Source organism: Astyanax mexicanus, unplaced genomic scaffold, assembly GCF_023375975.1.
Source record: "Astyanax mexicanus isolate ESR-SI-001 unplaced genomic scaffold, AstMex3_surface scaffold_33, whole genome shotgun sequence".
NCBI lineage: Eukaryota > Metazoa > Chordata > Actinopteri > Characiformes > Acestrorhamphidae > Astyanax > Astyanax mexicanus.
In genome coordinates this window covers 4,299,552-4,316,271 of record NW_026040043.1, presented here as the reverse complement: position 1 = coordinate 4,316,271, position 16,720 = coordinate 4,299,552, and the positions used below count along the sequence as shown (strand labels likewise).

General features: G+C 41.5%; 3 protein-coding genes across 3 annotated transcripts in view; 1 reads left to right on the top strand and 2 right to left on the bottom strand.

The window, feature by feature from the left end:
* The window catches only part of LOC103029144 (ribonuclease inhibitor), a 254,739-nt gene that overhangs the window by 79,559 nt on the left and 158,460 nt on the right, over positions 1 to 16,720 (top strand). The window lies entirely within an intron of this gene.
* Positions 1 to 16,720, bottom strand: part of LOC125789956 (telomerase protein component 1-like) — a 265,125-nt gene that overhangs the window by 239,860 nt on the left and 8,545 nt on the right. The window lies entirely within an intron of this gene.
* LOC125789951 (uncharacterized) lies at positions 2,269 to 5,893 on the bottom strand. The gene has a single exon (XM_049473048.1). It carries the CDS (start codon positions 5,550 to 5,552, stop codon positions 2,292 to 2,294), a length of 3,261 nt encoding a protein of 1,086 aa, XP_049329005.1. The 5' UTR covers positions 5,553 to 5,893; the 3' UTR covers positions 2,269 to 2,291.

Below are 16,720 nucleotides of genomic sequence, written 5' to 3'. Positions count from 1 at the left end.
ATGCGACAGCGGCACAGACATACAGATAAAATACATTATGAGAAAGAATGTTCTTCACAGCGAGTGCAGACGTCAGCAAGCTCTCAAGCCATATCTACAGGGTCAGAGTAAGCTGTGGGGGAACAACTCCTCCAGTAATCAGAGCAACACATTAATAAGACACTTGCTGAGTATGCCCTATCTGAAGAAAGTTAGATGTCGAGGTTAAAGGTTTTAAAAACACTTCACTAAACCGCAAGCAATACAACACACAATGTAATACTTCTCAAACGTGTGTTAAACGCGTTTCACCTCTTGTCACGGCACACACAGCTACTACAAACCGGTAGCAGACCCATACAAATACTGTACTTCATTTCATCAGCTAGTCTGTACAAAGTCCAGTACTGCACTTTGTTTCAATATTTTACTATAAAGAAAGTTTCTTATAATTTATGTAAGAATTGGAAATTGGAATTGGTGCATCTTTGCTGTTGACTGTGGGTTGGAATGCTTTCCATTACATATTGCTGGTAGACACCATGGTCCCATGAGCACATTAGATATTGTTCACTATCAGTTTAAATAATGCTATTTTTAGATATCTACTAAAATGCAGCTATGTATGGTCATATCCCAATATTATGACCACCTCTTTAATTGTCCATCTTATCAGTTCCACTAATCCTATAGGACACTCTGTAGTTGTATAATAATTACAGACTGTAGTTCTGTATCTGTATCTCTACATACTTTTATTATGCTCCTATTATTATATTATTATCTCCCTTTTCTTCAATACTCAGGACCCAACAGGATAGACCACCACAGAGCAGCTATTATTATTTGGGTGGAGGTGGTGTAAGAGGTGCTAGAGTGTGTTGTGCTGCTGGAGTTTTGTGGATTGACACTAGTCCACAAACAGCAGCTTGTAACCACTGATGAATGACTATGACCAACACTGTAAATCTGTGCAGCAACAGATTCAGAGCTTCTGTCTCTGACTTTACTTTATCTACAAGATGTTTCAGCTGTAGGTAGGAGTGTAATAGAGTGGAGGACAGTGAGAGATTAAACACAGTGTTTAAAAACTCCACTCTGCCTGAAAGTTAGACACTATATAATAAAACACTGTTGCTACTGTCACTGATCTGTGTGATGGGTTTAAACAGTACTGTAGTAAAGGTAAAGGAAATTGGTCTACGATTTACTCAGACGGAGCTGTCTAGACCTGGTCTTTTAAGAATGGGTGTAACAGCAGCCAATTTCAGAACCCTGGGGACATAAGCAGTAGTAAGAGAGGATAATGAGATGGGATACAGGTGTAGAGATATCAGCAAGACAGAGCTTCAGGAGTGAGGTGGGGCCAGATCGAGTAGGCAGGATAATATTTAGGTAATTATCTGTGATGAAGTCAGTCCTGTCAGGGCAGAATATGGAGAAGAGACGACCACAAAAGCTAAGAGCAGTGGAAGAGCAGTCAGAGTAAGATTTTTTTTTATATAAAGAGAACCATATAGATTTAGTCCTGAAGTTGAGAAAAGCAGTGCATTTTCAGAGGAAGAGGAAACTGCAGCAGTGGGAGGTTGAAGCTAATTAGTGACTGTGGAAAAGAGTCATTTAGGATCATGACCAGAAGCTTTAATTAATAGGGAATAATAAACAGAGCTCTGCATTTACTGCAGCTTTATATTTCAGCATGTTTTCAGAAGAAAGGTGAATGAAAATGTGAACCAGTTTTCTTATAAAGACGCTCAAAACGTCTGGAAACACAGAGTTCAGGGTAAATCAGGGAGAGGAGTTGGCGGACGGCACAGTTCTGGTCTTAAGGGGAGCTGGAGTCTCCAGGGTGTCAGAAACAGACACAGCAGAGCAAGAGACAGAAGAGGAGAGTTTACAGATCACAGACAGAGAAGAAGATCTGATTAGAGCAGAAAAGAACACAGAATCTACAGCAGCAGAATTACAGGACAGAATACAGGTTATAGGATGTGATTTAAGATTAGAAAGAGATTAGCTGTAATCAGTTTATGATCTGAAATTCTAATATACAGACCAGAAACCCCAGCTGGATTATTATGATTTAAAAAGATATTAAAGTAAATTCTTGTGGAATCTTAATAATGAGATGATTCGTTTTACATTTTTTATCAAAAAATACTCATAGTTTCACTGACACGCAGCTGACAAGGTGTGTAGATACATCTGGGGATGCACTGGGACACATCATCAGTGATGTTTCCTGAGATCCTTAGGTGTTTCGGGTCTCACAACATCAGACACCCTCCCTCAGGCGACCCAGCCAGGGCTGATCAGACCCCGACTTGTGTCCCAGCAGCTTTGGCCCACGTTTCGGACCTTTTGATCCAAATCCACCTTGAGGCTCTCTCTGCAGCCTCTGTAGCGGACTTGATAGCTCTCCTTTTTGCAGCTCCTGTGACGCCAAGGAGGGTATAGGTCTTGCATAGGGAGCGGGCTGCGAAGCCTCGACATCCCACCTCTATTGGCACACAGTGGGCTTTCCAGCCTTTCCTTTGACATTCCTCTACCAGCTCTTGGTACTTGAGTCGCTTGCGTTCATTAGCCTCTTCCATGCGGTCCTCCCAGGGGACTGTTAACTCCAGTAAGAGTACCTGCTTGGATGAGAGAGATGTAAGCACCAGGTCTGGTCTTAAAGAAGTTGATGTCACATACTCTGGGAACTTGAGCTGCCTACCCAAGTCCACTCTCATTTCCCAGTCTGATGCAGATGAAATTAGGCTGGCTGGTGATGTCTGCTGTGCTCGTGGTTTTTCTCCAGCTTTTACGAAGGATACTGACCTCTGGCTGTGGATGTGCTTGTTGTTGGCAACTGCAGTGGAAGTAGTCTCAGCCACTACCCTCAATACTTGGTCATGACGCCAGCGATAGCGGCCTCCACTGAGGGCTGCTGGGCAGCTGCTAAGGATATGTTCCAGTGTGCCCCTTCCTGGGCAGAGAGGACATGTGGGTAGGTCACTTTTTCCCCAGGTGTGCAGGTTGGCTGGACTGGGTAGCACGTCATACACAGCTTGGACCATGAACTTGATGCGCTGTGGTTCTGCCTTCCAGATTTCATTCCAGGTCAGCTTCCTTTCCAGCGCTCCTTCCCACCTTGTCGATGCTCCCTGCTGCTGCATGCTCACCATCCTGCTGGTCCTTTTATCTTCAACCCCTGCCCGCACCTCCTCCAGGACAAGATGACGTCTGTCCTTTCCCTGGGCCAGGTCGCAGCGTGGCTGAGGAATAAACCCCAGTCCTGTTCGTCCAATGGCCACCGTGCCCAACAGAGCCCTGTGTCTTAGCCGGGACTCTGCCAGCTCCAGCTCCTCTTGAACCTTGAACTTCCTGCCTGTCTTTACCACTATGCCTGCTGCTGCAACTCTGGTATCACTGGAATCTTGATAGACTAGTGCCTCTCTCGTGCGAGAGACTCTGAATTCCTCCTCCAGGCTGCTGAAAGGAAGCTGTAGTTTGTTGCTTTTTCCATACAGCGCTGCACTTGTAAGACTTCGTGGTAGGCCCAGCCATCTTCGGAGATAGGAGCTGATCTTTCTTTCCATGGTCTCCACAGTTGACATGGTCACCTCGTACACCAGCAAAGGCCAGAGGATACGGGGCAAAATGCCATGTTGGTATAGCCATGCCTTGAACTTTCCGGGAAGGCCGGACTTGTCCACGGTGGACAACCAGGCTTCGAGCTTCTTGATGGTGGATTGGACTGATGCTGTGTCTCTGAGGCTACAGTTAAAAACCTTGCCCAGGCTTGTGACTGGTTTTTCAGTGATGGATGGTATTACCACACCATTCACAGAGAAGCGGAACTTGTCCAACACTTTCCCCCTCTTCAGGACCATGGACCTGGACTTTGATGGTTTAAAACTCATCCTTGCCCAACTGATGAGCTTTTCCAGGCCCTGAAGGATCCACCGGCATCCAGGCACAGATGTAGTGGTGACCGTCAGGTCATCCATAAAGGCTCGGATGGGGGGCTGTCGAACTCCAGACTTGGACAGGGGGCCTCTGCACTCTGTCTCAGCTGCCTTCACCAACATACTCATGGCAAGGGCGAACAGGATGACTGAGATTGTACAGCCTGTAATAATCCCTTTCTCTAGCCTATGCCAGTTGGATGTTGTGCTACCTGAAGTCACTCTCAGCCTGAAGTTCCCATAGTAGTTCAGGATGAGGTCCTTGATCTTATGGGGTATGTGGTAGTGGTTCAGAGTGATTTCTACTAGCTTGTGGGGGACTGACCCATATGCATTAGCTAGGTCCAGCCAAAGCACTGACAGGTCTCCATTCCCTTCACGAGCCTCTCTGATTAGCTGGGTGACCACTCCAGTGTGCTCCAGGCAGCCAGGGACTCCAGGAATGCCACCCTTCTGTACTGAAGTGTCAATGTATTTGTTCTTCAGGAGGAAGTCTGTTGTCCTTCTGGCAAGAACACTGAAGAAGATCTTTCCCTCCACGCTGAGAAGTGAGATGGATCGGAACTGCTCCAGCCTAGTTGAGTTCTCCTCCTTGGGTATCCAGACGCCTTCCGCCTGCCTCCACTGATCTGAGATGGTCCCCCTCCTCCAAATCACTCGCAGCAACTTCCAGAGATTTCTGAGGAGGTTTGGGCAGCGTTTGTACACCTTGTAGGGTACTCGACTGGGTCCTGGAGCAGAGCTGGATCTGGCTGCTCTTGTCACCTCCTGTACCTCCTTCCAAGTGGGTTCTGAAGTGTTAAACTCTATTATTGGGGCCGGGACATCCAAGAGGGCTCTCTGTGGTCCAAGCCCTTGCTCTCTATCTGGGTCACTGAGAGTGTTGTGTAAGAAGTTGTCCACTTCCTCTTGGGAGCACTCAAGCCGCCCACTCCTTTTCTGTCCTAACAACTTCCTTGTGAATCCAAAGGGGTTAGCTAGGAAGGAACTTCGCCTCCTGGCTCTCTCCATCCTCCTTCTCCTGTGCCATTCAGCTCTACGTAGGGACTTGAGCTTCTTCCGGATGGTATGTCGGAGCTCTGCAAGGGGTGGCTTCTCCTCCTCTGCTGCTAGTTTGAACTGCTTTGCTAGCATGCGCAACTCTTTCCGTAGTTCTCGGATCTTGTCTGCCCTGCGGTTGTTGCTGAATGTGGGCTTGCTGGACTTGGGTTCCTCAACCCCAAACCTTTCTGCACCGAAACTTGTAATGATGGTGGTCATGTACTTGAGTCGACCTTCTACATCTCCCTTTGCTGCTGAGTTAATAATCCTAGATGTATCCTCATCGAATTGTTGCCACAGCCCATGCTGCTTCGCTTGAGGCCACTTAATCTGATGGTTCTGGACTACTCTACTCGGATTTGGAGTATTTCGCACTTGGAGGTTCTGGGCTCTGTGGGTTGTCTCCGGGCCGGGCCCCTCCTGCGTCTCACCAGGCGTTAATCCTGTGCGTTGTGCTGCATTCTCCTGCTCCAAGCATTTCATCCGGCTCTGATGGATTTTTAAGCCTCGATTGTTCTTACAAATCTTGCCGCAGATGCATCTGTTTATCATAATCGAAGTTCCATTATCCAAAGTCGTCATTGTTAGGTCCGTCCTATTGGGGTGCTCATCCTCCCCCCCTCTCAGGCTCCCCTGGGGGTATTTCTCCGTGGGTTGATCTGTAGCTTGTTTGGGTTCTCCCTCACAGGAGATGCAGGTCGGGGTGCTAACCCTTCCTGCCCCGGATGCCGTCTATCCGTGCTGTCACTGTCTTTCCAGTTGTCACCAGTCTTTCTTGGTTGTCACCCAGTCTCTTCCTGGGAGTCACTGGTCAAACCAGTTAAAGGTGTGTAGATACATCTGGGGATGCACTGGGACACATCATCAGTGATGTTTCCTGAGATCCTTAGGTGTTTCGGGTCTCACAACATCAGACACCCTCCCTCAGGCGACCCAGCCAGGGCTGATCAGACCCCGACTTGTGTCCCAGCAGCTTTGGCCCACGTTTCGGACCTTTTGATCCAAATCCACCTTGAGGCTCTCTCTGCAGCCTCTGTAGCGGACTTGATAGCTCTCCTTTTTGCAGCTCCTGTGACGCCAAGGAGGGTATAGGTCTTGCATAGGGAGCGGGCTGCGAAGCCTCGACATCCCACCTCTATTGGCACACAGTGGGCTTTCCAGCCTTTCCTTTGACATTCCTCTACCAGCTCTTGGTACTTGAGTCGCTTGCGTTCATTAGCCTCTTCCATGCGGTCCTCCCAGGGGACTGTTAACTCCAGTAAGAGTACCTGCTTGGATGAGAGAGATGTAAGCACCAGGTCTGGTCTTAAAGAAGTTGATGTCACATACTCTGGGAACTTGAGCTGCCTACCCAAGTCCACTCTCATTTCCCAGTCTGATGCAGATGAAATTAGGCTGGCTGGTGATGTCTGCTGTGCTCGTGGTTTTTCTCCAGCTTTTACGAAGGATACTGACCTCTGGCTGTGGATGTGCTTGTTGTTGGCAACTGCAGTGGAAGTAGTCTCAGCCACTACCCTCAATACTTGGTCATGACGCCAGCGATAGCGGCCTCCACTGAGGGCTGCTGGGCAGCTGCTAAGGATATGTTCCAGTGTGCCCCTTCCTGGGCAGAGAGGACATGTGGGTAGGTCACTTTTTCCCCAGGTGTGCAGGTTGGCTGGACTGGGTAGCACGTCATACACAGCTTGGACCATGAACTTGATGCGCTGTGGTTCTGCCTTCCAGATTTCATTCCAGGTCAGCTTCCTTTCCAGCGCTCCTTCCCACCTTGTCGATGCTCCCTGCTGCTGCATGCTCACCATCCTGCTGGTCCTTTTATCTTCAACCCCTGCCCGCACCTCCTCCAGGACAAGATGACGTCTGTCCTTTCCCTGGGCCAGGTCGCAGCGTGGCTGAGGAATAAACCCCAGTCCTGTTCGTCCAATGGCCACCGTGCCCAACAGAGCCCTGTGTCTTAGCCGGGACTCTGCCAGCTCCAGCTCCTCTTGAACCTTTTTTCAAGAACCTTTTACAGTGTTCCCCTTCACATTTTATCCATTATTATGCAATAAGATAATCAGTTTATTATACTTTTATATTTTGAATCTGTTATTTACCTATAATTTTTTCATATTTTGTCCAAAGTTCTGCATTAACATGAATTTTTTTAGGGTACAGATTCTGTAACCAACAACCTATCTCTTAACGTGGATAAAACCAAGGAGATGGTTGTTGACTTCAGGAGAGCTCCAGGTGTCCACCACCCGCTGAACATCAACGGCTCTGCTGTGGAAATTGTGGATAACACCAAGTTCCTCGGTGTTCACATTGCAGAGAACCTCACCTGGTCCCTCAACACCAGCTCCATAACCAAGAAAGCCCAGCAGCGCCTCTACTTCCTGCGGAGACTGAGGAAAGCACATCTCCCACCCCCCATCCTCACCATGTTCTACAGAGGCACTGTAGAAAGCATCCTGAGCACCTGCATTACCGTCTGGTTTGGGAATTGCAACACCTCAGACCGCAAGACCCTACAGCGGATAGTGCGGACAGCTGAGTCTCTCTTCCCTCCATCACCGAGATCTACACCACACGCTGCATCCGCAAAGCCACCAGCATTGTGGACGACCCCACCCATCCCTCACACGGACTCTTCGCTCTGATGCCGTCCGGCAGAAGATACAGGAGCATCCGAGCCTCCACTACTAGACTCTGCAACAGCTTCATCCACCAGGCAGTCAGACTTCTCAACGCACAGAGACAGAACTGAACCCCCACCCCACCCACCACTCACCCAACACACTCACACAAAACTAAACTGTACACCCCCCCTTTACACAAAACTAAACTGTACACCCCCCCCCTTTACACTCACAAAGAACTGAACTTCACCCACACACACACCCAGTCAGCACACAGAGACTGACATGACTTTATTTGCTGCACTCTTAAAAACTATAAACTCTACCTCAGTAACTGCTGTGATTATATATGTTCTATATGTTACAGTATGTCACACATCTCTGCACCTTATCCCCACTATACACTTTATTATACCGTATCGGTACTGCACTGTCCTGTCTTTAAATTGTCTCGTCTTTTGTATTTATTGTATTTTTTGTTATTTACTTTTTGTCGTCACTCCTGCACTTTATGTTGTCTATTGCTTGTTGTTCTATGTTGCACCATGCTTCCGGAGGAACGTAATTTCATCACACTGTGTACCTGTACTCAGATGTAATGACAATAAAAGCCTCTTGACTTGACTTGACTTGTATCATATGTGAGAACACTGCAGTGCCCTGCACCTCTGGGTCTTCCCAAAATAATTCAATGGGGTTGAATTATTTTAGCTAATAGTAGCAATAATTCCATATTTAGCTTTGTTTACATGCAGAGATGTTGTCCAATCTGACTGAATTAATTATGATTCTAAAACAGTCTGATGAAAATGCTCACTATCTGATCCAAACCATGACGACCAGCATCATATGAGTTTAGTCAGAGTAAGAGCAGTAGGATATTAGCTGAAATTTATTTAAAGGAAATAGAAGAAAATGTTTATTACATTCACTGATTAAAGAAGACATTACTAATGATTACACCAAACCTCTGGATGATACCTGTACCAGTCGTCCCAGTGAAGGAATTTACTGATATTAACAGGACTGTTTTCAGTGCATATAGAGCACAGCAGCTTCCACCTTTCTCCAGTTCATGGTATATCTAATTTATACTTTAATCTCCATAACGGATGATAAAATAGAAATTCTTAACAGGAGTGTGTGACCTGGGATGCTATTGTAAATAAAGGGACACACATTTTAATTACTTTTATACTTCACAGAAAAATTACATTTAAAAATGTGTTTTTGGAACCAAGTCTACTTGATAAGATAATTGTATAATTTAATGTAAAATTCACGATTGACACTGAGCAGTGAGCACACTCAGAACACACACACAGTGAACACTCAGAACACACACACACACAGAACACACTCAGTATTGTGGAATATTGTGAGCACCCAGGAGCAGTGAGGATTAAGGGCAGAACCGTGTCGTTGATGGAGCGCTGCTCTAACCACTGAGCCACCACTGCTCATATTCCAGTAATTCTACATGCTGCTGTTGTCCTGTATATGTGGAGAATGTACTGTAATTCTTTGACTGTAAATGTAATGGATGCAGGAGTTTATATAGCTGTTATTCTTCTATTTAACTGATCACTTAAAGGATTATCCTCCTCGCTCAATGAGATAAAACTGCATTCAGAATGGCCTCAATAGCACTGCTTTATGAATGTGTTCTATTCTGATTGAGCTATTAATCTGAATATTGTCAGATTATCAGGCTGCATGTAAACATGGTAAAAATCATCACATGATATTTAGCACGTTATAAAATTGTAATTTTAGGTCTGAGTGAATCATATCAGAAGAAATAAAATCATTTACATTCAATTCAGGCATACAGACTATTATATACAGGAGACAGGTGTGTTTCTGTCACACATCTTTTCAGCGAATAAGAAGATAAAACTGTTGGGAGCAGATTGTTATATAATTTTATCAAACATTCCTCCTACAGCTGCATTCTCCATTATCTGGTCCAGGGTGTGAATTATCAGTCTTATTTTCTTACTGTAATTTTTACAGTACATAAATGATAAATACATTACACCAGCTAATGTAGCACATACCACACTGTAACCTTCATAGTCAGAGTCATAAACAATATACAGTATTATACAGCAAAATCACCAGCTAGTCAATCCCACAAACACACACCCAATAGAATAGAATAAAACTTTAATGTCCCACCAAGGCGGGAAATGTTTCTCTGGTTTCACCATACAAAGGACAATTAAGTAACAAACACGTCCATAAAACAAAACAAACGACATATCAGTAAATAACAATAACACTGCTATAAATAATAAACATGTACAAACCAGGAACAACTTAGTGCAATGTTTTAATGCGTTTGATGGCACCCTTTATTTAGGGCTGCTGGGATACATTTTAGGTGCTGGAGTTCCACTAAAAAGAGCTAGCGATGTTCATGCACGTTACATTAACATCTGAAATCTGCACTAATTTACTCTTAATTCCTTTAAATGAACAAAATCACTGTACCAAAATTCACACTGTAATACAATCAGCACCATTTTAGTCTCACATACATAATAATAAAATAAACAACTTTTAAATATAAAGCTCACATAAAGCTCATTATCTTACATAGCATAAACACTTATTACACATTTCAGTAGTTAAAGCACAGAGAAACTGATGTTTTTTTAGAGGCTGAATTATAGAAGAAGCTGCAGCAGAGCAGCTAAACTATACAGCTGAGTTCTGTATTAAAACAGCAGGAGAACAGAAACACAAACCCACTTTAAAACCTTTAACCTGCTGCTGAAATAAATCCTTTATTAAAACACTGAATTACAGATCATATAAAAGTACAGAGAGTGAGATTCTCCTTCTGAACCCATTAGAACAGACCCTATGCTAAGCTAAGCGGCTAATGTATTCTCCATCTTTTCATTCTCTGATAAAACTGATCCAGAACAGGCTTATCTTGGACTGTGGTGTTACACAATGCTTCATGAAGCTTTCAGTGTAAAGTCTGGATGTTTCACTGGATACAGAGATTAAAGCAGTGTCCTCACTAAAATCACTAGAGTCACGTTATAACAGTAACTGAAGCTTCGTTACGTCACTGAATCCACTGTGAAGATTCAGATCCCCGCTTTATTCCACTGACTGAAACTGGAGAAACATGTTCTGATGTTTTAATCCGTCATATTTTTCATATTTTATACCTTATTTACTCACAGTTTTCACACCAATCCTTTAAATAAAATCTAAATCTATAACTGATCTATTTTATATCTGAGCCCATCGATGCCCATCAGTCCATCTGATCACATATTCTGAGATGATCAATAAAAAGAAGATAAATCCTAATCCCAACACAGCACAACACATTCAGTTTTAGAATAAAACCTGTAATTAAATTGTGCAGATTGTAATTGTGAATGTAAGGGAATGTAATTTGTATTATTTATTATCTTTGTCTGTGGTTAATATAAAATGGAGAATTGAGTCAGTGAAATGTTTATTTAATGGATAAAAGATGAAACTGGTTTGTTTTAGTTGTAATAAAGGTTTATTAGTGTGAATGAGCTTCAGTGAAACAGAATGAATCTTGTAGGAAATGAAACTGGACAGTAGACGCAGCAAAGAGACGAGTATCAGAAGCTTCACTGAATCATTTTCTGATTAAACTGCTTCAGCTGTGTTAATGATCCAGAAGCTTGGTAATGGTCATCACTAGTGTAAAGCTGTAGCAGTGAGGATGTAGAAAAGGACATTTCATAGCTCTATAATGAGGGAAAGCAGCACAGAGCTCAGTGTATCTCCAGCCTGCAGTAAAAGCTTTATTCTGAAGTGTTTAGCAGCAGCCAGAGGCTGGAGTTTCCTGCTGATTCAGAATAAGAGCGTCCTCTGCAGGGGGAGAGGAGTATCACCTATTAGCCTCAGCTGGATCAAACTCAACTATTAACCAAACTAATAAAACTATAATAACAACTAAACTAACATTTATAACCAGATTAATCTAATCTAATCTAACTCAATAAAGAAATTCAATATTAAAAGTCCCTGTTTATTTTTACTGAACGTAATTAAACCCTTAATAATAGTAATAATAACCAGTGTTACTGTGGTCAGTAATATTACTATAGTACAGTCCTCTGATTTAAATCACTGTTATACAGGTAATGATGTTTAGATTTATATACTTTAACCAAATCAATATTTAACCCTTTAAATTATTAAAAAAACATCAAATCATTACCAGAACATGTATTTCTTATTTATTTATTTTGTATTTAATTTAGTAAATATTCTTTACTACACAGTAAATTTGCCAGTGTTAACTTAACACTAACAGTGTTTATTTAACACTGTCCAATTTACTGTGTATATTTTGATTAGTTATATATTATTTAATAATTAATTAACCACAAGGATGTTGCTGAGAACACAAAATATGCATTAACGCGTTTGTGTGTGTGTGTGTGTGTGTGTGTGTGTGTGTGTAGAGTGGAGCATGGAGGGAACATCAGAATGAAAACAGGACTAAAGAAATGTAAGTACACACACACACACACACATACACATAAAAATACACACACACACACACTCATACAAAAATACACACACTCACTCAAAAATACACACACACTCATACACACACAAATACACACTCATACACACACACTCATACACAAGCTCTCAAATACACACACATTCACATACACACACACTCATTCACACAAAAATATACACACACATTCATACACACACAAATACACACACACACTCATACACACAAAAATACACACACACAAAAATACACACACACTCATACACACACAAATAAACACACACTCATACACACACACACATACACACACACTCATACACACAAAAATACACACACACACACACCAGTACACCCACACATACACACGCTCTCAAATGTGCACACTCTAAAAAACTACCTTTGAGTACTTTTTTGTACTCAAAGGTACACTCTTCATAATTGTACCCTCAAAGGTACAATATTGGTCTGTACAGGGTCAGATGTGTTCCCTCTGAAGTACAAAGTAATTTCTAACAGCAATAAGTACAGATTTGTACCATTTACCCAGCCAAAAGGTACATTCTGTATTCTGTATCATTGTACTAATAAACAATATATATTTTAATTGCACATTTTTTATTTGAAAGCCAGACAATTTTGGATCATCAAGTTTTTGAGCCATATTTAGTTAATGATGAAGTTTATCATCTTTACTGGCACAAAAAAACATGGGTACAAAAAACGACTTTTACTGAAAGGTACTTTTTTGTACCTCAATATAAGGTACAGCCCCAGCGACAAGCTTTGTACCCTTGTAAGTACAAATCTGTACTTATATTTCTTATTGTGCACACACACACACTCACACACACACACACACACACACACACATTCAAATACATACACACAAAAATACACACACACACACACACAGAAATATACACACACTCATACACAAAAAACACACACTCATACACACTCAAATACACACACACATACACACCCAAGCTCTCAAATACACACACACACGCTCACACAAATACACACTCATGCACACACATTTAAATACACACAAAAACACACACACTCACACAAATACACACTAATACACACACACACAGATTTAAATACGCACACACTCAAATACACTCATACATATACACAAAAAAACAAAAATATGGGAGGTAAATTCTACCAAACTGAAAACACTAAAATGAAAATGTAAATACCGTTTTGCACTTTCAAATACATGTAAATTAACAGTAGGTGGAGCTACAACTACTGAACCTCCGGAAAAAACCCAAATTCATTTAATACCTGAGAAATGAAAAGTAAATCACCAGCAGACAGCGCTAATCTTCCTTTACCTTTTTATTTTATAAATAAAAACGCTACCATTGCATTTAGATTTTAGTTTTGATATTTATTATTCAGTTTATTAAGAAAAGGAAAGACCAAAGTGAAGCTTTAATTTTTCTTTTTACAAATAGCTTTTTCATTTTAGATTTGAGTGTAAAATACCCGTATGGTGATGAAGATTAAATGACAAACTCTTTTATTTAAATTTTATTTTTGTCACATGTGACCCGTGCTCAAGTGAAAAATTTAATTTCAAATTTGGTTTTTGATTTTGTCATAAAATTTTCACACGTTTGGGAAAAGAAATCACAAAACACTTTTTTTCATTTTAATTTTTCATTTAATTTAATTTTGGTAGCATTTACCTCCCATTCAAACACACACACACACACACACACACACAAACACACACACACACACACACACACACACACATACACACACACACACACACACATACACACACATTCACATACACACACACACATACACACGCACAAACACACTCAAACACACACACATACACACACACACACACTGAAACACACACACAAACACACACACACACACACACACACATACACACACAAACAAACACACACACACACAAACAGTTATACACACACACACACACACAAACACACGCACACACACGCGCGCACACACACACACACACAAACACTTGCACACACACAAACACACACGCACACACACACACGCACATACACACACACAAACACACACACACGCACACACACACACACAAACACACACACACACACGCACACACAAACACATGCACCCACGCACACACACACACAAACACACTCTCTCTCTCTAATGTGTGTTCTTGTGTTCAGACGGCTGTGATCTCACACTGGATCCAAACACAGCGAACAGATCTCTCTCTCTGAGTGAAGAGAACAGGAGGGTGGAGTTTGGAGGAGGGCTGCAGCCGTATCCTGATCATCCAGAGAGATTTGATTGGTGGCCGCAGGTTCTGAGTAGAGAGAGAGTTACTGGACGCTGTTACTGGGAGGCTGAGTGCAGCGGAGAGAGAGGAGCTGCTGTAGCTCTGAGTTATAAAACCATCAGCAGGAAAGGAGGTTCAGACTCTCTGTTTGGAGGGAATGAAAAGTCCTGGAGTCTGATTATCAGTAATAACAGATACTCTGTTCATCACAATAATAACAGAACTGATCTCCCTCCTCCTCCCTCTCCCTCTAACAGAGTAGGAGTGTATGTGGACTGTCCCGCCGGCACTCTGTCCTTCTACACCATCTCCTCACACACACCCTCCTCACACACACCCTCCTCACACACACACTCACACACACCCTCACACACCCAAACACTCACACACCTACACACATTCTACACCACATTCACTGAACCGCTCTATGCTGGGTTCAGACTTATATTTTATAACTCCTCAGTGCATCTGTGTGATATAAAATAGTGTGTGTGTGTGTGTTTGTTTATGACTGTGTGTGTGTGTATGTGTGTGGGCGAGAGATAGATTGTGAGTGATGGTGTTTGTGTGAGAGTGTGTTTGTGCTTTTGTGTGTGTGTCTGAAAGAGAGAGAGAGAGAGAGAGAGAGAGAGAGAGAGAGTGTGTGTGTGTGTGAAAGAGAGTGTAAGTGTGCATTAGTATATGTCTGAGACTGTGTGTGTGTTTGTGTGAGAATGGGTGTGTGTGCATTTTGTGAAAGAGAGTTTGTGTGCACTTATCGAATCTTCATCATAATAATATACAATTAAATTGTTTATGTAAATATATTGTTTATGATTATGAGTTTATTATTATTGGTAATTAAATATATATGATTGTAAATTTATTGTGTATGATTGTGAGTTTATTGTTTAAGAACAGTAAATATTATAAATATAAATAGGACAGATATCAGTGAACAGAAGCTCTGAAGATCTCAGTGATTTTTAAGCTTCATCACAGAAATCTGTTATATGAAATGATTATGAGCGTCCTGTATCTGATATCTGAGAATATTCTGTACAGAAACTGATAATCTGATATTAAATTCTTCTTCAGATGTGAGATTATCATGTGCTGTGTTCAGTTTACCTCAGAAATCTGATGATGGAGCTGGAAATTACGTTACACCTGCATTCCAATTAAACATCACGATAATTTTACACAATTTCTAAATAAAAGGTATTTATTGTTAATGAAAATGAATAAAATAATGAAACTGCAATTGAAAAAATTGTAATTTAAGTAAAAAAAAAACAGTAATTAAAAGAAAAAACTCCATTTGCCAGAGAGAATAGAGGTGTTAAAAGAAATGTAGGACACTGACATCAGACTCACTGAATATGAAAAAGAAATAAAATAAACTAAGAAAAGAAAGTTTATAAGAGATAAAAATGACTATAAAACTGGATACATACAGTGGCATGAAAAAGTATTTGCCCCCTACAGATTTATTTTGTTTTTGCTTTTTTGTCATACTGATATTTTTCAGATCATTAAACAAACTTTAATATCAGACAAAGATAACCTGAGTAAATATAAAAAGCATTTTTAAATGATAATTGTATTTATTAAAGTAAAAAAAAAACATTCAAACTAATATTGTCCTGTGTGAAAAAGTATTTCCCCCTAAATCTAATAACTTGGTTGTGCCACCCAATCAAGCTTTACTGATAACTGATAACGAGTCTTTCTCATCTCTGTGGAGGAATTTAGTTCCACTCTTCTTTACAGAATTGTTTTAATTCAGACACATTGGAGAATAAACATCCTGTTTAAGATCATCCACAGCATCTCAATCAGACTTTAACTAGACCCTCCAAAACCTTAATTTAGTTTTTTTAAGCCATTCAGAGGTGATGTGTTAAATGATGATGTGTTAATTTTACACCAGATGTAAAGGAAAACACACCTTCCAAAAAGTTCCACTTTTGTCTCTTCAGTCCAAAGAATATTTACCCAAAGTTTTGAAGATCATCAAGATGTTAGTTGGTAAAAGTTAGACGGGCCGTTGTGTTCTTTTTGGTCAGCAGTGTTTTTTTATCTTGGAAGACTTCCCTCAGTCTCTTTCTTATTATTGAATCATTAAAACTAACCTTAACTGAGGCAGGTAAGACCTACAGTTTAAATGTTGTTCTGGGTTCTTTTGGGATCTCCTGGATGAGTTGTTGACGCCCTTTTGGAGTAATTTTGGTCGGCCGGTCAATCCTGGGAAGATTCACCAGTGTTCAGTGTTTTCTCCATTAGTGAATAATAGCTCTCA

Excerpts from the sequence above, each read along its gene's own strand:
- LOC125789951 (XM_049473048.1), bottom strand. The coding sequence starts at position 5,552 with ATGACGACTTTGGATAATGGAACTTCGATTATGATAAACAGATGCATC.